This window comes from Bombus affinis, chromosome 7 (assembly GCF_024516045.1).
Source record: "Bombus affinis isolate iyBomAffi1 chromosome 7, iyBomAffi1.2, whole genome shotgun sequence".
Classification (NCBI taxonomy): Eukaryota; Metazoa; Arthropoda; class Insecta; order Hymenoptera; family Apidae; genus Bombus; species Bombus affinis.
In genome coordinates, this window is record NC_066350.1 from 249834 (window position 1) to 272119 (window position 22286).

The 22286-nt window shown below is 32.3% G+C and overlaps 1 protein-coding gene across 2 annotated transcripts; it reads right to left on the reverse strand.

Annotated features, from left to right (window-relative positions):
* Positions 1–1248: 1248 nt before the first annotated feature.
* Positions 1249–21321, reverse strand: LOC126918337 (fibrillin-1-like). 2 transcript variants are annotated; one of them, XM_050726119.1, is made up of 19 exons: positions 20844–21321; positions 17540–17845; positions 16857–17117; positions 16137–16284; positions 15662–15876; positions 14970–15122; positions 10051–10203; positions 9776–9913; positions 8973–9231; positions 8697–8869; positions 8167–8495; positions 7333–7913; positions 6919–7013; positions 5650–5987; positions 4645–5126; positions 4182–4506; positions 3577–3829; positions 3128–3257; positions 1249–2640 (listed from the first exon to the last, which is right to left on the reverse strand). In XM_050726119.1, the coding sequence occupies exons 1-19, from the start codon at positions 20923–20925 to the stop codon at positions 2235–2237; spliced, it is 4827 nt and encodes a 1608-aa protein (XP_050582076.1). In that variant the 5' UTR covers positions 20926–21321; the 3' UTR covers positions 1249–2234. The 2 variants fall into 2 exon arrangements, with proteins under 2 accessions (XP_050582076.1, XP_050582077.1); XM_050726120.1 differs by lacking the exon at positions 14970–15122 and having other exon boundaries at positions 20844–21320.
* Positions 21322–22286: the final 965 nt, after the last annotated feature.

The window sequence follows — 22286 nt, forward strand, 5'->3', positions numbered from 1 at the left end:
TTAATTTTTAATGTCAAAAGTTATTGGAAAAAGTGGGCTTGACTAATAATTTAAGCAATATGCAACGTATATTAATAAATTGAATTTAGCTGATATTATGATTAAATTATATGTATATTTTGTAATGTTTGACATAAAGTAAATTTTCATTTATAAAGTAGTTTTCATGTTTCAAATATTGATACGTCTTTTATGTTTTAATTGCATTGCTATTAAAGTAGTCTGTTAATATGGCTAAAAATTGATTTAAAACTTGAAATTGTTCGCACCTGCTTAATTAAGAGATCTAAAGATCTTTAGTAATCCTAGTCATGCCGATTTTCACGCGGTTTTTCGATAGGATAAGAGTATAAAAGTGAAGAGGATAGGTGAAAATACATTGTCATCCACATGTTTATGCCACAGCGACGTATTCTTGCTGCATGCAGACTGTTATAATTAGATTTATTATAATTATTAGTAGTACTGGCAGTAGTAATATGTTACTACTAACTCACGTATATACTTACCATTATACTACATATAATATTATGCTATTATATATACATATATTACCACTATACACACACGTTTATATACACAGACACACATATGTTATAAGTTTTACCATAAGTATACTTGTTAATAGCTATTGATGTACAACTACTATAAAAGCAGTTTAGAATTACTTTATAAAATCTACCATTGGATGCTTTCCTTGAAAGTTGGATACCATCACCTACGTTAGCTTGTTAAAAATATGTATATCAATATTGAATTTTTTTTATGTGCAGAATAGATAGTAGTATGCATTTATGAAACATAGCGATTTAAAATGCTTTTACTGTAAATGAAATGGCAATTGAAATAAAATGTACATGTACGAGCACTTAAGAGAAGATTAATTTTTAGAAAATGTCATTAAGCACGAAGTCACAACTGGAGCTTGTATATTATAAAAATATTATGATGAGTTTAAAGAATGGGAAGCATCTATTATCTATTGACATAGGAACTCATTAATACGGATCTCACGTATAATATTATTGCTGATGGAGACTTACGCGTTTATAGGTTATAAGTAGAGTTATATTAATATAGATTGACACGCAATTATGTATATTCTGTTAGCTATATTTTATTTTTTATTGATATTTTCCACCGCTAATCATGCTGTGGCTGTTTTATTAATAGCAGTGAATGCTAAAGATCTCTAATTCGTTAGCATTAGGTTATACATCTCATAAGGGAAAAAGGAATAATCAAATATTTAGGTGTGCAGCAAAAGAATACACGTATATTTACATGCTCGTATTATATGTAGGTATGCAGAATTTTTTAAATCTAATATGGACGATATAATATGTATATACATATGGTATATGGTATATACCACCATATGTAATTACATATGTACATTATAATAATTGCGTAAATATTTTAGAAATCTTGTTACTTTTGACTTACAATTAGACAACTAGATATAGTGAGTATGATCGATTCTCTTGAAAATTGCTGTATACGTACATAAAGTATGATCACTAGCGATAGATTTATTGTTAAATATAGCGAAAAGAAACGTTTCGTTATTGAAACGTGTTATAAAACTGCGATTTTGATAAGGTACATATTTACAAAGTACAATAACGTGGAGAAAGTTAATTTAGAACGATTAATGTGATTTTATTTCGCTTTCTTACGTGTTCGAACTCACATATACCCTATGTACATATAAATCGATTTATTTACCGAAAATACAATATGTAAAATTATTGTTCCATTCGTTATGATTCATTTTACATTTTCTACAGCTATTGTTGCCCGCCTTGGATACTTCTTTTTGCATGTTGGAAATTAAAAGTGAAAAGATACTGAAAATTTCTGTGGAAAGTTGCAATGAAAACACCGTACGGTAGATGTAACAAACTAGTAACAAATATATAATATAATTACTTTGTGACAGTTTAAGAATATGAGAAATACTCTTTTTTTTTTAAAGAACGTATTATAAAATGATATTATATTTAAATCTTAGTTACATTTACGAATATAATACCTTGCTTCCTTAAACTTGGGTTAGGAAATTATAATCTAAAATAAGAGTGGAGATATGGAAGTAACTTTAGAATAATTAAAATAAAATATTAGCAATATAATGAAAACTGTACCAAAAAAATTTGTCAATACAAATATGAATCGAAATACGCGACAATTTGTCGATAATTACGCATTTGCCTTTTTAAATCGAAGCGTTGTTAAAATTCGTATTGAGAAACGAAAATTATAATTTTTGCTACTGCACTTCCGGCAAAGATCGTATTATGATAAACTTCCATATTTAAATCGAGTTCGATTTCCTGAGGGCCTTGTATGGTTCGTGTCATTACCAAAACAACCTGTGCTGGCGCAGGCCTTCTCAATGCGAAACATGATTCTGTGGCGCGTTGCACCCCAGGTGGTGCACGCGCTTCCAGGAATGCCATATTGAATTGTATGGTCGAGCCTGGCAGATGATATCCCTTCATTTTAAATAGTTCTTCCGGTCTGTTAGGTGCAATTGGTAACATGCTCACAAGAGTAATGAAATTGTATGAATAATGCGATGGTTGTCTAAGGCAAGGTGAATCGTTGATATGGCACGGCCACGATTTCACGCATCGGCTGAAATTTTAGTAATCCGTTATATAATTGGTTTACACAAAAGTTACTTAATTATGTTATGTATATATGTATTATATGTTATTATTTTCATAAATTATCTACATGATATGCATATACATACGTATTATATATGCGGCGGATTCGGCAAGTTAAAATTGATTAATAAATTGAAAAAAAGCTAGTAGAATTTAGTAAAAAATGTTACATATGTTAAATTATGTTTTCACAATCACATTTATTATCGATTTTTAATGTTTTTATGTGTCCTGTATATGGAACTACGTTGCTTACGGAGCAAATCAGTTTGTTTTACTTGACTCATATTCAAAAAAAAGAATACCGTCGTAACAATCACATGTGTCATATTAGTCGTTATTTTTATGTAGAACAATATGACATTGAACGCTAACATATACAGACATATACATATGTATATTACGTAATAAGTAATATAAGGTATCGATATCGTAGAAACCAATGTACTTACTTTTTTCTTTCATGATCACGGTGATATCCCACGGGACAGTTTATTTTATTGCAACGATAACCACCTCTAGTGTTGTGACAAATTTCATCTGCTCCTCTACAGACAGGTCCTGCCTGACACTCGTCAATATCTTGGAGAAGGTAACAAAGAATTAAATTTAAAATAAATTACAAAAGTCACGTGTGTTATCAATTTTATCATCAAAGGAAAGTCAAGGACAGACGAAGCAACTTGAGATTCAACTAATGACCCACATTTTCGACGACTAGGTCAAGTACAAATTATAAGTACGTAACAACGAGATAATGGAGGTAGAACACGCCTTAATAAACGACCTTGAGAGTTCTCATCGAGCATGCAATACGTTTTACTCGTCGAACCTTTAACAGTTAAGGATGGAAATTTTTACATAATATAATTTAACAATTTGAAGATAACAACAAGCATACCTTCGCAAGTACGGCCGTTAAGTCCGAGTTTGTAACCATCTGGACATTTACAAGCATAACTTCCTGGTGTATTTTCACAAATTCCTACACACAAGTTGTTATTTTTGAACTCTGTACATTCATCGATGTCTGTGCAAGAACGATTATCAGCGTTTAATCTGAATCCGGGTTTACAGGCACATCTGTAATTACCCCACACGTTGAAACACATATGTTGACACAAACCAGGGGTCCTTTGGCACTCGTCAATATCCTAAAATTTTTAGAGATTTCATCATCTTATTAACAATAATTAATAATAAAAATACTTTCCCTAATAAGTAAAGGGATGAATGAATAAAATTACGCTGTTCCTTTATTTTAACAAAAGATACGAATGAATGAAAAAATTCTTTTCTATTATCAACATAAACCAATTATCGTTTTTCAATATATATGATCACATCTTACGAGTAGGTGTCACTTGCTGATTCACTCGCGTATTTAAATCATAATTAATTATAAATAATTATTTTAAGTGATAAAACATAATAGCTAGGAAAGATAAACGTGTAAAAAGTGAAATTCTTCCAGCATTGGAAATAAAATTAATGTGAATAACTCACTTGACAATTACCGCCAGCAAAACCACCGATATTTTCAAAACCACTTTCGCAGTTACATCGAAAAGAACCGACTGTATTTTCGCATTGACTGTTTGGTCCACATACATTATAAAGACTGCATTCGTCGATATCAACACAGTCTTTATTCGGTCCAGCAACGTGTCCTGTTGGACAAGTGCAAACATAACCACCTACTCTATTTTCACATGTTTGATCCGGAGTACATTCGTGAGTACCATTCGCGCATTCATCTATGTCAACACAATATTGCCCTGATGTTGGATCTAAAGTAAACCCATTACTGCATATTACTTTGAATACACATCTGAAATTTCATTATTAAACAATTATTGGGGAATTGAACAGAAAATTGCAGCGCAGTTTTTACGTTCTAAATTGTATATTACGTATTAAAATAATTTGCTAAATTGTAAAAAATAGATTGACCAACGTATTGATGTACCTATAAGATCCAAGAGTGTTCATACATCGCATTGTTCTGCCACAAATGTTCGGATCTTTCTGACATTCGTCTATATCCACGCATTTTCCTCCAGAACCAATCTCAAATCCACGTAGACAACTATACGTTCCCTTTCCCGGGATAGTTAATGAAGTAGGAGTAACGGCTGTAGATATGGATGTGGATGTGGATGTGGATGTTGATTTACTACTGGTCGTGGTTGTCATTAGCGTCGTTGGGATATCAATACGAGCCTGTGGTCCCGGCATACGTGGGTTACGGTCGCATCGATAAGAGCCAAGTGTGTTCCTGCATTGATAACCCGGTCCGCAGTCGTGTGTACCGAGTAGACACTCGTCGTCGTCTTCGCAAATCTCAGTGGCGGCATTCAGAGTATATCCTGTACCACACGATAGATATCGAGTGCAAGTGTAGCTACCTATAGTATTATCGCACCTTTGACCTTGCAAACAGCTATCTTCCTGTAAGAAAATGTTCACATTTATTGTCACGTTTATTTAAATCTGATTTTTATCGAATTGTTTAATTTGCAATAATCGCAATTGAAAACAACAATTTTTACTGACTTTTCTCGATTTTTGACAATAACGATTATCCGTGACATTGCCTAAAGAAAAATGATGAACATGCTCCAAAATTTTGCGTCGACTTGTAACATGTGATGAAGTGAATGAAATGATTATAAAAATTAAAAACACATTGAAAACACTTCTTTAAGAAACATACTGATAGCTTTTTGATACAACTTTCTTAACGCAATATCGAATATAAATTGAAGATATCACTAAGCAATTCTTTTTTATCGTACAAAGAATAAGTTATTCGTATTGAAAGCAAATTTTTATTTATTTTATTTTACTCGTAAAATGCATATGTCGATGTTGAATATAAGTTTTGGTTCTATAATTCTATAAATCTTCCATAAAACTTATAAGCTTCATTGACATTGATGGTTAATACTATCGTCGGAAATATGTATTTTACCTGCGTTTGACATTCGTTAATGTCCACACAGGCTTGAGTTAAATTCTCACGCCTAAAACCAATTCTGCATTCGCACATGTAGCTTCCCATGGTATTAATGCAGTCCTCGTTGCTACTACACGCATCATCTATTTCCTTACATTCGTCGATGTCGACACAACGATTCTTAACGAATTTCGTTCCAGGGATACACTTTTTGTTTGATGGTGCTGGTAAGGCTGTCGTAGGCGGTTTCCTGATTCTCGGCTTCGGAGGTGTTGCGCAACTATAACCACCCGGTTGATTATAGCAAACTTCACCTACGCAAGAGTCCAAACCTTCCGCGCATTCGTCGATATCTATCAAATACGATAATTTATCTCTCATCAATAATTTTTCGAAAGATTCAAAATATTTAACGTTTTTGCAATAAAACTGTCAATGAAGTTGAATAATAATAGCTACTTTTTTATTTGTTTATAATTCTAACACGTCTAATAATAAGCAAGTAGTAAATAATTACTATAACTGTACAAAATATAGTTATCGTTGGACTACTCTGGCATGAAAATAAAGTTTTAATAACAATGATTATTTAAAATAAACTATTTGTAAGTATGTTGCTGTTTATATAATACGAATCCATGGCAAGTTACATAACGCGACGATTGTTAAAAAATTACTTTTGCTATAATACCTATTAAGTATATTAAATGACCATTATAATACATGCTACATGCTTTCACTTCATGTTTAGTCAAGAAATTTAACAAATTGATGTTAATTATAAGTAAATGAAATGGAATTGATCATTGACGGAATTTTATCGCAATCTCATAACACTTGCACACATAAAACGAGCAATAACAAAACATATCACGAGTTACTATACTATATTATATTACGAAAATAATATGCACATTATAACAAAAATGAGCGTAAACCGTACACTATGCTTCACATGCAATAAGCGAACAAGGATACTGTTTTAAAATATTTCGTAATATATCAAACTTTCGACGTTCAATTCAAAACTTGTCAATTCCCATTCTGAAAAAAGTTATAAATCATTACAAATTAATTTATAAGTTATTCTATTAATTTCATATGTTTAAAAAAAAATTAAAATGAAAATTATGTACAAATTAATTTTTGTTTTATTTAGAGGGAGAGAGAGAGAGAGAGAGAGAGAGAGAGAGAGAGAGGGGGGGGAGGGGATAGAATATTATGGTACTTTAACAACAATTTTAAGTAAATTCAATTCGAAAATTAAAATGTAGTAAAATATACCTGTGCACCTTCTTAGTCGAGGATGATATCTGAAGCCGGAAGGACAAGCAGGTTTCTGACGTTGACGCTGCTCAAACGATGTAGGTCTTTCACATCTAAACACATTACGATACGGATACGATTTATTAATTTTATAGAATTATTTAACCACATTATGTGCTTAAATAAATTCCTCGATTACATAATGGTCATATTATATAATAAAATCATGTAAATAAAAAAGAAAATTCGCTAAAAATTTTAAAGCACTTCGCAAGATCGTCCGCATTTGTATACGTTTGTTAATTTCTATTAACTAAAAAGCTAGAAAATAACGGTGACTATGTTGTAGATTGAAATACATCTTAATTTCTTTTTTTCCTGATGTAATGCTGTAAAACTTAAAATTCAAAATATTAAGTTAACAATGTAGACCTGTAAGTTCCAGGTAGATTGAAGCATTTTTCAAAAAGTCTAGTATCGCATTTGTATTGGCCACGAACGCATTCGTCGATATCTTCGCATCGTTTAGTAGTTAAGGAGTATTGATAACCCGATGGACAAGACGGTAATCTAGTCAAACATTCGAAGCTGCCGTTTTTATTGACACAATACTCGTGTAATTCTAATCGACAAGTGTGCAAATTTTCCAAGCACTCGTCGATATCGACACAGCTACCATTGAAAGATCGATTGTAACCGCTGCTGCAAGGCGGAATTAACTCGCACAAAAAGGAACCGTTTGTGTTAATGCATTTATGAGTGCCCTGTGGACAATCGTGTCTGCCTAAAAGACACTCGTCGACATCTTGACAACCCTTTGTCGCTGTATTAAAATACCAGCCAGTGGTACATAGTGGCAAACACATAAAACTGCCTGGGCTATTATGACATTGCTCGTAGTCTCGACAACTCAGACTCGTTGCGCACTCATCGATGTCCACACATTCTCCGCTTTTTATATCTCTAGCATATCCGAGTTTACACGGTTCCGAAAGTACGTGACCATCCATATTCTACAAAATAAATTACACGGATATTTTTTAAGAGTTTAGATCATTTATAACTGTAAAAGGAAAACGCCATTAGTTATCCAGAAAATTTAAAGCGTGCAATAGCTTTGTGACAAAGACTAAAGAAGAAAATACAAAGATGTAAACGAATATACATACATAATATGTTTAAATTTAATGTAAAATAAATTTTGAATTTATAATAAAATAGAGGAACAACATATTTATTTATTTTATTTTATATATCAATCAATACCTGCATTATATGGTTCTTCTTAATATCTAATAGCCTGTTAATTGTCGTTGAACTTGTTGCTCTTGTTGTTGTTGTTGTTGTTGTTGTAAATGCTTCACAGATATAAGAACCGTTCGTATTAACACAAAAGTGAGTCGATACATTACAAGAATGTAATCCAAGTGCACACTCGTTTATATCTTGACAAGATTCTTTACTCGAGTAATAACTATTGTTATATAATTGAAAACCAGACGGACATACTGGAGAACATCTATATCCACCTTTGAAATTTATGCATTGTTCAGCGATTCCACAATTTGATAAACCATTGCTACATTCATCGATATCTGCCGAAAGAAGAATTTATAACAAAGTTAAAAACAATCGATTAAGTTTATTAATATAATATAACATGATATAATGTGATATAATATATATAATAGAGATAACATCAAGTTTTTGTCGAACGGAACGTTAATTATTTTAATGAAAATGGTCACATGAAAAAAATACATAAGTAAATAAACAAAATTTGAATACTCTTATACCGATACAATCTAGACTTCGTTGATCAAATATGAAACCTCTCTCGCAATTCCTTGTTTCATTAACAATCGGAAAGATTGAACTTAGTAATTTATGTCCCCTTTTATACGAATAAGCATGAATATCTTCAACCTTTCCACGTAAATTCGCATCTTGGTGACTTAATGGTTCGCATCTAATTAATTGAAATGTAATAAAGATATGTACGCATATCGATGATTAATATTATTAATTGTTGTATAAAATTGTTATGTGAAACGATCTCTTAGAAAACGTACCTATAACTACCTATGTCATTAACACATTGTTCTGTATTTTCACACGAATGCAATTGTTCTTTACATTCGTCCACATCGATACATGCTTCCCTGGAATCATTTATCGGCTTATATCCCGCAGGACAAATCAATGACTTATCATTTGAAAACGGATATTCAGAATGATTCAGAGACAAGCATTCGTAACCACCTACCATATTTTTGCAGGTGGTATTTGAACTTGGACAAGGATTATTCGAGCCAGAGCATTCATCCACATCTACGAATGTAATACATAAATATAAACAGAATAAATAAAAGGGTGCAATAGTTCATAATAAAAATTATATTTCAGTAGTAATCTTTAACAGAATCAACACGTTTTAATTTTTCGATTAAAATTCTAAAAATTGTATGGAATGGTTATTTCATGTTAGAAATAACGCATCGATTTGGAAAGAGGATTAAGAAGATAAAGAAAATTGTCTAAATAAAGAAATGATAAAGTATTAAACAGGTGTATAAATTCTTACTCACATGCAAGTAAGATACATGCTGAATCAACGTAAATTCACATAATAGCGTTTGAGGTAAAATATTTTCAAACATTCAATTAATTAGTATCAGGATATAAAAAAAATTTTATGCATGCACATATCTCATATTTATAGAAGAGCATAAAAATATCGAAGTAGAAACTTCCTGTTGATGTAATAAACAGCCTATCATTAGAAATATCAAACAAGTAAAACATATTCGATTGAATATTCGATTCGATTGAAATAATCACATTAATAAATCATAGAATGCTTGAAAATAATTACCTATGCAGGTACCCAAATTAACACTGTAAGTAAATCCTTCGTCACATTTTACATCACATTCGTAAGCACCATCGATATTACGACATTCTTCTGTACCTTCCAAACAGCTATGAATGCCTTCTACACATTCATTCACATCTATAAAAGGAAACAAGAGTAGATTGATATCTTTCTTTTTTATTACAAAGAAATCACAAAAAGTGTGTATCATTATGATAAGTTTCACCCTTACGTTTTCACCTTTAAGTTAACATTTTAAATTATACAATAAATACCTTCGCATTGCTGTGACAATTTATTGAATTTAAATCCAGCGGGACAAGATTTTATTCCCTTCATTTCTAGACAGCTAAAACTGCCTTGGGTGTTAACACAAAAATTTTTCTTTCCGGAGCATGGTTTCAATAATACAAGACACTCGTCGATATCTGAAAAAAAACATTGAAATTTGATAATATACGTCCACAAAATAATATTTTATATAAAATATCGATTTACAAATGCTAACATAGATATAACGTGTTCTTGCCGTAATAAAAAATTGCAAAGATAATCTAAATTCTCATTGATCTAATGTAACTCAAATTTTTTAAAGTTGATTAATATTGTTACAGATGAATAACATCCGGCCTCCACTTGCATTATTTCAATTCTACGAAACGGAAACAAAGGTGTCCTTATCAAAAATTTCTTTTTATCTAAATTTTATCAGAATTTTATCTAAACAATGAGGCACAGTCGCGATTATACTAGGATATCAGTTCTGATAAACATCTGGTGGCTACCGTTCTCGGAAATCTATACATTTTCCATATTCATACTATAAACTCCTTGAACCACCTTGGCCACGTAGAGTTTCGAGATTTTCACAGTATATGTATCAGGAGGCGAAAAATTGTGCTCCTTGGACAGAAAGTGTCATCGTGTTGCTTCGCAATACGTTCGTTAAGAACTAGTATAGTGGAATCGGGTTAAAGTTCTCTTTCGATCAACGTTAATCCTTGGGGATCCGTGAGACGGTCTAAATACTCTACTTCTGTGCGGTATTTCTGCAAGCTATCCTTAATCTTCGCTCATTTATTTGCGACATATCCACTTGTAACGTAACAATCTCTTGAATGCAATACATATACCTGTGTTATATAAATTAATGCATAAAATAATGTAACCGAATTATTTAAACCTTAACATTCAAGCCCACAATCCTGTATAGCGTACAATGTACAACATAGTGAAACGTACTTCCATTTTACTAATCAAAGTTACACGAAGCCTTACTAACATTTTCTCCGACTCCCTGATTTTCCATCGGGTTCGTTCACACGTCTCAATACAGAATAAATTTTTCCAAGCCAGTGGCTCCTCGATTTCCCATCGGATTCGTCAATGAAAACTAAACCTCTCTCGTGACTCCCTGATCTCACATCAGATTCGTTTGCACTTTCTTCAATTTTCTAACACCGCCTCGGCTTTGATTTCGCATCGAATTCGTCTGCAACCTGTTTGCCATTAACTCCCCGATTTCGCATTGGACTCGTTCATAAAATTACACCTTTCTGCGACCCACTGACTTAGCGTCAGGTTCGTCCTCGTAAACGATAATCCTGGCGGCTACCTGAACTCGCATCAGCTCCGTCCGTACACGTATTACACTGCCACGGTATTCCCACGAAATACCTTCGCATTGCTCGAAACTCGTAATAATATAATAAAAAGTAAATTATAACTGCAAAACATTAATTGAAAAATGAAAAATCGATAAAATAGATAAAAATTAAATTCTTCAATGTACTGTTATGTACAGTTCGGAAAGATTAGGGAGCCAAAAATGCAGAAACACTTCGTATCAGCATCGGCACTTGGGCACATCTTTAACCTCATTTCAAAGCATTGCGTTAAGTAGCATTCTGTAAGGCTAGCAGAACTTCGCTTCTGATGTCAGCCGCTGTTTCGAAACACATACCAAACAGGGATATAAAAACTATCGAGTGATCGCCGGAAAGAGTTCATTCATACATCGTCAAACATCATGTAATTCATATTCATCAAATATAATAGAGTATAAAACTTGTATATTGTTTGTCAAGGACCGAGTTTGTTAAGAATATACATCTAAAAACCCAAAACCTTTGCCTTCCTAAACCTGAACGGTATCCGGAAGTCGAACAATTTTTCTAGGAAATTTTATCGGTTCCTTGCGAGAAATTTTCACATTCTTCGACTCTAACTCAGTTAGGAAGCTGCGCCATAACAGTACCTATGATATTTGGTAATTATTTTACAGCAATAAAATGCTTGATCCTCGAATGTTTCAAGTACTTTAAATATAAAATAAATTAAATAAATTTTAAAAGAAAATCTACATACATACATACATACATACATACTTACTGTAGATTGCCAGCTACAAAAAACTTTAAAAAAGGATAATATCTTCTTACAAACAATTTATAGAGCATTTACTTCTATAATTACCGTCACTAGTAACTGCATAAATACGATTAAGATCCGATATAGACGAAAGACTTCTTTGTATATGTATAGAATATCATACTTCATTTATTAATATTACCATAGTAAAGTAAATAAAAAAGAATTCGTTATGTAAAAGAACGCTAGGAATAATAACTTATGACTTGTATTAGTAGTATTAAAGCTAAAATCAATGATACTTATTAAAGCAACTTCAAGCACATTTCTATGTATAGAAAATTTTACCATGTACTTTATAAATCTGAGAAGTACATTATCTTCGCGTACATTACCTTATTAAAACATAAAAAAACATACACACTCATATACAGAAATCACTTATATACGTGAAATATATCCTTTGTAATTCTGAATAGGTTAAATAATATACTTATGTATGCATATATATGCATACATACATTATATATATGTCGGAGATGGAAGGACACCGGAGCCTTCCCTTTGGAACTTTGGGAAAACTCCTTAATACTGTAATCTAGATTCTACCATAGCCGTAATTAAGCAACTATCGTCATTCAACCCGATTGTATTTGTTCGAGATAATGAGCTTGGGCTCGAGGCGACAACCAGTCGCCGAACGTAGCCGCGGTCAAGGGATAAACGCTTTGTCCAACAAAGGCATGGACTAATTGTATAGCTCTCCTTAAAAGAAATAGTTGTAGCGGCACGCGACAGTAAACATTCCAACGGTTTCTGTCCCGTGACTCGCCACACGCAGACCCTATCCTACGGGTAAGATGATTACCAGATGTCGACGCATCTCCACAGTACACGTTCAGCTAGCCGATGGACCCGTTATAAATCTTAAGTTTTAGTTATAAAAAATCCTTCAAACAGACAGTCTTTGTCCCAAATACGGGAAGATAGGAGAAATCTATTTTTCCCACAAAAGACGCTTCCCGCTAGCAACTTTCCCTCAAGGGCGGCTAGCATCCTTCTCTAACCACCACCATGGAAATTGACCAATTAACAGTAACGTCAACTTCCCTCACCCTCTGAACGAAGACTTTTCTCCACGAATCTGATGACCTCGTGCCCTTAGACACACCCATCATAGTTTTCCTTGACAGCGTCACCGTGACGGAGAGACACTCTCTCGTACGATCTCATCAACGATTGAAGTATCGTTCTTACACGTAGCGATTACTCCACGTTCTAAGATTGAGTGCAACTTAGACGTTGACGAAGAGTAAGGTTCGCTATCCCGTTGACCGCGGATTCGTTATCGAACCTAAGACCATTGCCATTAGTGTTACGAGTGCCTAATCGTCGCAGTTAATTGTCAAATCTGTTATATCCATACTTGTGTTAATAAACTCTGTCATTCATTGTACCATAACGATGGCTAATTCCAGTAGAGATTCGTCAAACGCCCACAACCCCAATCCTAACGCCGACCCGACATCAGAAGTGGGATCAGGGCCGCTTATAACAGTGGTGGAACAGCTTGCGGCCATCGTGCGCCAGTTGACTCAGCCGCGAGAGCAAAGATCGAGTGCGGAACCCGAAAAATTATCGCTACCGCGTTTTAACCCTGAAATCGCGGGCGCCGAACCGGCTGCGTGGTGCGCGACGGTTAGTGTGATTATGGAAAAAAGGCTTCTACAAGACGACGAGTTATATCTTACTATAAGTCGTACTCTAGAGGGTACTGCAGCATAGTGGCTTACGCAAGTACCGGTCAGCGCTCTTACTTGGACAAAATTTACGAAACCCTTTCTTGCGCGTTATGGTGGCATGGAGGCGCTAATTAGGGTACTCAATGAACCACCACTGAAATACGAATCCACGAGGGCTTTCGGTAACCGCCTCCACTCCCTCCTGTCAGCGAGATGGGAAAATCTAACCAACGTCGAACAAATTAACGCCATCGTCCTCTTTCGACTGATCTCACGCGACTCGCGTGTCGAACGGATAGCACTCACGAATGATATCCAGACCCGGGATCAATTCCATAAGGAAACGAGAGCTTTCTCTTGCGCGCGGAAGAGGCTGGCACCTTTGTCAAATAATGCATCGGCGGACCCTGAAGCTAAACGAGGCAGGCTATCAGATTCCCAGATTAAGTGCTACCGCTGTGATACTTACAGACATAGAAGAACGGAGTGTCACAAGAGAATAAAAACGGGGAAGAAGCAGAATATATGAAACCCAAAGTTCCAAAGGGAAGGCTCCGGTGTCCTTCCATCTCCGACATATATATACATATATACAGGGTGTTCCACACAACTGGAACAGGCCGAATCTCCTAAACGGTTAGGGATAGAAGAAGATGTCATAAGTGGGAAGTGAAATAGTAACAGGCGGTGCATAATATATGACTAATTTTATGCACCTTTGTGCATCAGCGCATCAGAAAAATGCAACTGCACTTTTTTAAAGTGGAAACCTATATTTTTGAACTGCAATCGATGCAGTTCCTTGTGCTCTACATAAAAGTACTAACATACTTATGTCCTAAACTTATTCATTAGGAAGTTATCGAAGCTAAAAGTTCTCTGAATTATTTCAACCTTGTAATGGAACATAACGTAGATACTCTGGAACACTTGCCGAGAGACTATATATATAAATTATTTATACGTATATATCCAATCCAGAAGATTTAGATATGTAAATTAGATATATTGAAAATAAATATTATAAAATAAATAATTGAAAATGTGCTCTTAAACAATTAGAAAATTAAATAGATTCAAACCTGTACAAAAACCTGTAGCGGCTTCCCACTGGTATCCAGGAGGACAAGTATCCTCTTCGTATCCAAGTTTATGTTTGGACGTGCACGTGTAAGATCCTATATTATTCTCGCAGTGACCAGGACATGCTCCTTTTTCTATACACTCGTTCACGTCTAAGCGGTGGGACACACAATGCCAACAAAAGTAAGCAAGGACACAAGCAAAATTGCAGTGCATCATTACAAAAAAAAAATAAAGCTCGTATCATTAAGCAAACATAAAATATGCTTGAAAGTGAATTTAGAACTCATAAAACATTAAGAACTTAATGTCAAAGGATATAAAATGAATTATTACTTACTACAAATTAATTAGATATTCAAATTTAACTTCGAAGAATGTATTACCATATATATATTATATGTATTACATTTATTTACATTGTAATACATATTATATGAATTATATGTATGCACATACAATATATATATATTTATTTATTTATAAATTAACTTATAATATATATATATTATTAAATAATATAAATTAACTTATATATATATTTATAATATATATACTTATAATATATATATATTATAAGTTAATTCATAAAAATAATTCACTGTTAATATGGTTAGTTTGAGTTCTCTTTATTGACATTTAAGAAATATTAATAATAATAGTTTAATTTAAATATCTCTCTCATACTCACCGTCACACACTTGATTGGTAGCATTGTAACGATAACCAGTGGGACAAAGAGATGAAAACTCGTTATCATCCTCAGGAATTGTACTTTTGTTTTCCGATGATTTAGGTAAACAAGAACGTTTATCCTTCGCTAGTACGTAATCGGGATTGCAGCTACATGTAACTGCAACTCCATTGTCCGTGCAGAGTTGTTCACATGGATTGCTCGATTTGCATCTAGATCATATACGATTGCACAATGACATAATATAATCGAACAACAAAAATATGTTGTTTTTTTGTAAAATATTCGATAAATGAATTAATAGTAAATTAAATTAAGTAGTAAATAGAATAGTAAATTAATTTTATAAATTCAGTAGATATATATAATAATTTTAACGCTGAATATTTATCAAAATGAACAATATTATAAAATTTGCAGAAGTAAAATATAATATACGTATATATATAAATATCTTATAAAGCTTTTATACCTGTCAGTAGGTAAGTCTTGACTACAAGTTTTTCCATCTTCTAATAGAGTAAAGCCTTCGTAACATTTGCAATAATAAGATCCTGGAGTAGGGACACAAATGTCAGAACACAATAATCCCTTCATAAGTTGACAGATGTCATCTAATGCTGTAAATTAATATTATGACGTTGAATTTCTGTTATGATCGTTGTTATATTAATTTTAAATTAACTGGCAAGTAATGTCGAATTTTTTATTTATTTCTCAATCACATATTATTCGTGACTTCATCTAATTGTTTTCCTATGCCGCAAAGATTTAAATATATCTTTCTAAGTGAATCGTTGATTTATCTTCGAGATTGTAATCTTAAAACATTTCCACGTATGAATACTTGATACTAATTTTTAATCACACAACAGTTTTCTTGTTACTTCCTTAAAATACTTTTAAAAGATACAGTTATAATAAATTTCTCCGCCGCAAGTGACAGCAAAAACAGCAAAACTCTTTTTGTGATACAATCACTCGAGGAACTCTCAATGTAAGGTAATAAAAAATTACCTTGTAAACAAATAAAATATGGACATAGAAGACAAGATATTTTGGGATAGAGATCTTCAGCGGTATTTTTCAATCATTTTAATGATTGATAATGGACTTTCATAATGTAGTAACTAAATATAAAAACATGATCGATTTTGGAGTTTATAGGACTTTATTGAATATTTCTACTTACGAGGCGTAGGTAACGATGGGGAAGAAGACGTCGAAGCCAATGTTTCGGTAGATAATGAAGAAGTTGATGTTGATGGAGATGAAGTTGATTCAGTATCGGTAGTCTCACTGAACGACGTTGCCTTTGTAAGATCTGTGGTAGAAGTTGATGTTGTACTCGGTGACGCTTCGTAACAACATTCCAAAAATGCAGGATCCCATGGATTCCCAAATGTAAATTTCTTAAAAGCGCATCCTTGTCCCATAGATCCAGTTAAAATACCTTTGAAGGAATTTCAAAATTAACGAAGAATAATTAATAAAGAAAAAGAATGGCAGAATTAAAAAACACTGGTTCTAATGTGGATTATTAAATTATAATTTTGACACCGTTATTTAAATTATTAAATTTTTTTCTATTAATTGTGTGGTACTGTTTCAATATGGATCGATATACTTAAAGAAAATGATTATTAGATCTAATAACGATATGATCAAAATAAATATGTAGTCAATAATAATCGCGCATCTCAAGATATGAAATATTAAAATTGAGAAAAAATAAAATCATAGTTAAGAAAATACTTTTTTCTTTACTAAAAATTTTTGCTATTATTATTCGTAATATACTTCCTATATAAAGAAATAAATAAAAAATAAAGAGACATAAATACCAAAAAATTATATGAATATGTAGTAAATTACCCAGTTTACAAGCTTCGCAACAGTCACGGTGATAATCACCCGGCCCTGAACGTTTACTTTTGGTATCAGAAACACACGCTAAACCAGCATGCGCATCTAATTTTCCTTTCTTGCATTGTTCCTCGTGATATGCTCTCACGCAACAGATGTCCACAGCCTCTAAGCAAAGACCTTGTTCGACTGTCGGCACTCCAGACACCGGCCCTGTGAACTTTTCACACCTTAGGCCTTCCAAAGCCCACGAAGTACCGAGTCCACAGCATTTTTCAAATTCTGCTTCCATTCTAGCTTCGCTGAACAACGCCCCTATTACACAAACAAAATATACTTCTCTTAACAAATCTCTCTAATAACAATTATATCGGTCTTTATAATTCTTTCTTCTTCATAACTTGAACCTTTTTTTCTCATTTTCCTTGAGAATATAAATTACTTCACCAAATGTTTACGTTATATTATATTATAACAACTGTTTCCGTCGATAAAACAATTAAGGCATCAGAAATCTTAATACTTGTAATCTCAAACATTTAATAAATTTTACCTGAAACAACTGAAAATCGGTTTGTCTATTCTTAATTTTATAAAATGCTTAGTGTTAAATATCAAATTATTCCATCGATTTTTATATTTTTAGTAGTTAATCTCCCTTTTATTGTTCCCGCTTCGATCATCATTTTTAAAACCATTATGAATGGAAATAAGTGTAAAGTATAAAAAATAATTATTTTTGACGATAAACTTATAACGTAAAATTATATCTTATTTGCCTATCGTTTTCACAAACTCTCGACAGAATTTAAGTCTATTGTGAAATCGTAAAATCCTTTCTGACGCTGCCACATGTACAGCGATAAGAAGAACAATTGTAGATAGACAACTATTTCTTACCAGTCTTTGTTATTTAATTTTTACTCGTAATTCGTTTCGTAAGATATATTACATTTAGTTTATTATGCAAAAAATATACCAACTGATGACATTCCATATTTATTCGTATATACATATGTATAAGTTTTATTTAAAACTTATAACCTACTAATTTAATTTTATACTAAACTAAACTAAAGCTAACCAGGATTCAATTTCATCTATGTGCTTATCATATTCATACAACAACACTTTTATTTTTAAATAAAAGATTTTAAATGTAGATCTTAAATGATTGGATTGAATAATATGACATGCTTGATATACTCGTAAATATGTATAATGTAATATAGAGTACTCTCTATTTAACTCTATTGTATCTTTAAACGAATTCAATCACATGAGTCATACGAATTAAGTTTTTCAAATATAATACATGAAATAGGCGAAATAAACATATTGTTAAATGTTTTCTAAAACGTTGCATTATCATTATACTATTAATAAAGAATTAACAATATAATCCTATATAATCCTAATAAACATATTGCTACTAGTTTATTACGATTATAGTTCGAATTTGCTGTCATTAGTACATATTACAGTGACATCACAATTGCACAATTCTAATAAATTTTCTAATATTGAAAATTTCTTAACATTTTCAGTGCATTTAATTATCAACTTTCTAAACGTTATACTGTACATATGTATACGAACATCTGACTTTATACGAAATTTCTTTAATATTAAAATGCGCTGTGAATTTTAACATTTGATATTAGAAAATATCAAAAAATACAAAATAAATACAAGGAAATATTAATTTATCGTTCATTCCTTCGTTCAAAGTAATTAATATTGTTGTAGTATTATATTCCTTATCTTTTTATAAAGAGAGATATACTTACATTATTTTCGCTTGGATATATTTTTATATGCTATGCATTACTATACAGTAGTAAAAGCAATTCTTGTTGCAGCGTTTAGCTAGAAGTCTCTATAAATCAATGAAGACCATACATACTGAGTAATAACAAAACCATAATTTGTTTAATGATAAGAATGGAACTAGTGCATACGTATGTTTCCTTGTTATTTCATTGGAAAACTACGCAACCCTTCCTGACTGTCACATCTCTGCGATTTTTTTTTTTTTTTTTTATTATTATTTAATTTGCACTTTACAATTTGTCCAGTTAGATATTTGGCAAATTTTTCTAGCTTAGCGATATTTGATACTAACTACATAGTTATATAAATTCCGAATTCAATCCAGAAAAAAATTCTTATCTTTATTTAAACGTTTTAGAGTTATTTATATGGATAATATTTATTTCAAATAGGACAAAATATGTTTGAAAAATAATTATGTTCCATTAACAAATTAAGAACACTCATCTTTCATTTATAAATATGATAGATTCTAAGCTATGCAAGTAGTTACTATTCGTTTATTATTTACTCTCGGTCCCGGAACTACGTGTCTCTCTACTCTTAAGTATTCATTCTATTTAATTTCTCTATCCTTTCTCATCGTTAATACTACCATGAACATCTCTAAACTGTAAACTATCCATCCTAAAAATCTACCGAACGTTACTTTACGCGTGTCAACTTCATATCAATTCACTTATCAATTCTAAGAAAGCGATCTCTCTAACGCGTATTCAGTTTGTCATCTCTCTACGAATAAGGAATCTAATATTTAAATAAATAGAATTTACTTAATTTCCTTTCCCATAATTGACAATTAGCTGGATTAAAACATACTTATTAGGCATATTAAATAACTCAAAGATTAATATTCTTCAAGATTAAGATATTGTTTTAATCGGAATATCAGGCTGAACATTTTGATGTACATACATCATAGTCATGACCCATTTTATCCCATTATATGTTTATCATAGCCATCTAGTAAAATTGGAAGATTTGTCTTTATTCTCCGTTATCGATGAAAGAAACCGTGTTGCACGAAATTTCTTTCCTTTTTATAAAATTGATAAAATAAATAGAAAATACATCTGTCTGAATGATAAACAAGGAATCCTCTAAGTTCTTCGTTTCTTCCTTTCTAGCTACAAATCATTAAAAGTATCGTTAAAAACATGATTCGAAGGAAAAATGTATGATTAATAGATTTAGATTATCTAATCGTTTACGTTTTTAACAACTAGGTACATTCTCCTCGTCATATTAAATAAAATGGAAACCACATAGCAGATAGAAGAAAATGCATTGTTTATGCTAGTAGTAAATGGAGCGAAAAAAAGATCTAAGTCTAGATAAAAAATTTACATTTGAATGCAGGCTCTACGCTGCAGATTATCTCGAGATTTATCATCCAAAAACAAATCGATAATTAATACAATAAAATCGATTTTAGGAATAAAAACTCATTTTCCAATAAAATTCTTAACATGAAAGATACCTCGCTTTTGTAGAGAAAATTGCTCCAACCGAATGACCAGAAGTAGAAAGAAAATCGCACATAGATCGACGAATCGGATCATCTTCTTAAAATTCCCATAAAACGAACTGGTTTCCGCGTACAAATATCACAATCTTTCAAACTGTCACGATCTTTTTCTTAATTTATCTGTTTGTCGTTGCCAGTTTGAGTTTGAGTCGGAATCGTTGACTTGAAAGTGAAATATCGTTCTTCTGTGTTGTCGGATGCGTTCCGAGCAAACGCTCGACATGCATTAAAGCGTTCAGTTTGCCGGTAGCACGGTTTTCTCCTCTGCACCTTTCTATGTGCATCTCATTTCTTGAATTGTCCCACTCTATCTTACCATACGATTCCTTTTCCCGTCTGCACTCTGTCCCTGTTTCGTGTGCGCGCGCATAAATATCAGGCTGATTTCGTCGGTAGTAACGGCGCCGATTGAGAACTTGCTCAAAACTTCGCCCTAACAAGATCCTTCGATCGTTTCCTCTTTTATTTCTTTTCTTATCCTTATATATCCTCACCTAAGTTGTCCCGCTCGTGATAAATAATTTTAACTCTTTTTAACATTATGTAATTTGGAAATACCATGTTTATCTATTATTTCGTTATTATATCGTTATACGAATATGTGTACATGTATATATATATTTTTTAATACACTGTTACAGTGAATTTAAACTTGAAAAATTTGTTGACAATTACTAATTTTTAGGTTTCTCTGGATCTGAAAATGACAAGGGAACTAGGTTATTAATAAACAAAATTCTCATTATATAGTTCTAACAGTATGAAAACCGAAATTCTTGGATTTTATTAACTTTAACTGAATTGTTACTTTGCATTTAAATATGCATAATATGCGCCTCTATACATATTAATAATGTATGTACAAGAACTTTAGTTCCATTGCTACAACGTAATACATATGTGTGCCTTTTTTTCAAAAGAAAATGCCCCTCCGTAAGTTTCAAGAGTGTGTTGATCATCATCATAGTACTAGTGACTTCTTCGCGGCATGTGTTCCCGGTTCGATGTCAGCATCAGAGATCCTTTTTTTGTCGGTATTTCATGAACAGTAGACGCTTTGTTGATCTCGCAAATTTCCGTACCACTCTCTTGCCGGCCATCCGTGTCGTCCTTCGTTCTCTTTGGAATACATATCTTCAAATGTTTTATCTCTATATATTTCTGTGTATCGATTGAAAATCGGAACCAGATAGCCAATATTAGTACCAATTTCCATCGAAGTCAGTCTTACGAAATCATGTTATTTTTTTTATTCTATTTCTTTATCTACTTATCTATTTCTTTATTATTTTACTAATTATTTAAAAAGGTCTGTTATAAAAGAATCTATTAATTCTTATATAAATTAATTCTTTTCTTAATTTTTTTTGTAGTATAAGTAGTAGTTAAAACATT

Excerpts from the sequence above, each read along its gene's own strand:
- LOC126918337 (XM_050726119.1), bottom strand. The coding sequence starts at position 20,925 with ATGATCCGATTCGTCGATCTATGTGCGATTTTCTTTCTACTTCTGGTC. Across the intron at positions 16,285-16,856 it reads CCCATCGTTACCTACGCCTC|CATTAGATGACATCTGTCAA; the intron begins GTAAGTAGAAAT and ends ATTAATTTACAG. Across the intron at positions 8,870-8,972 it reads AATGACATAGGTAGTTATAG|ATGCGAACCATTAAGTCACC; the intron begins GTACGTTTTCTA and ends TCAATTAATTAG.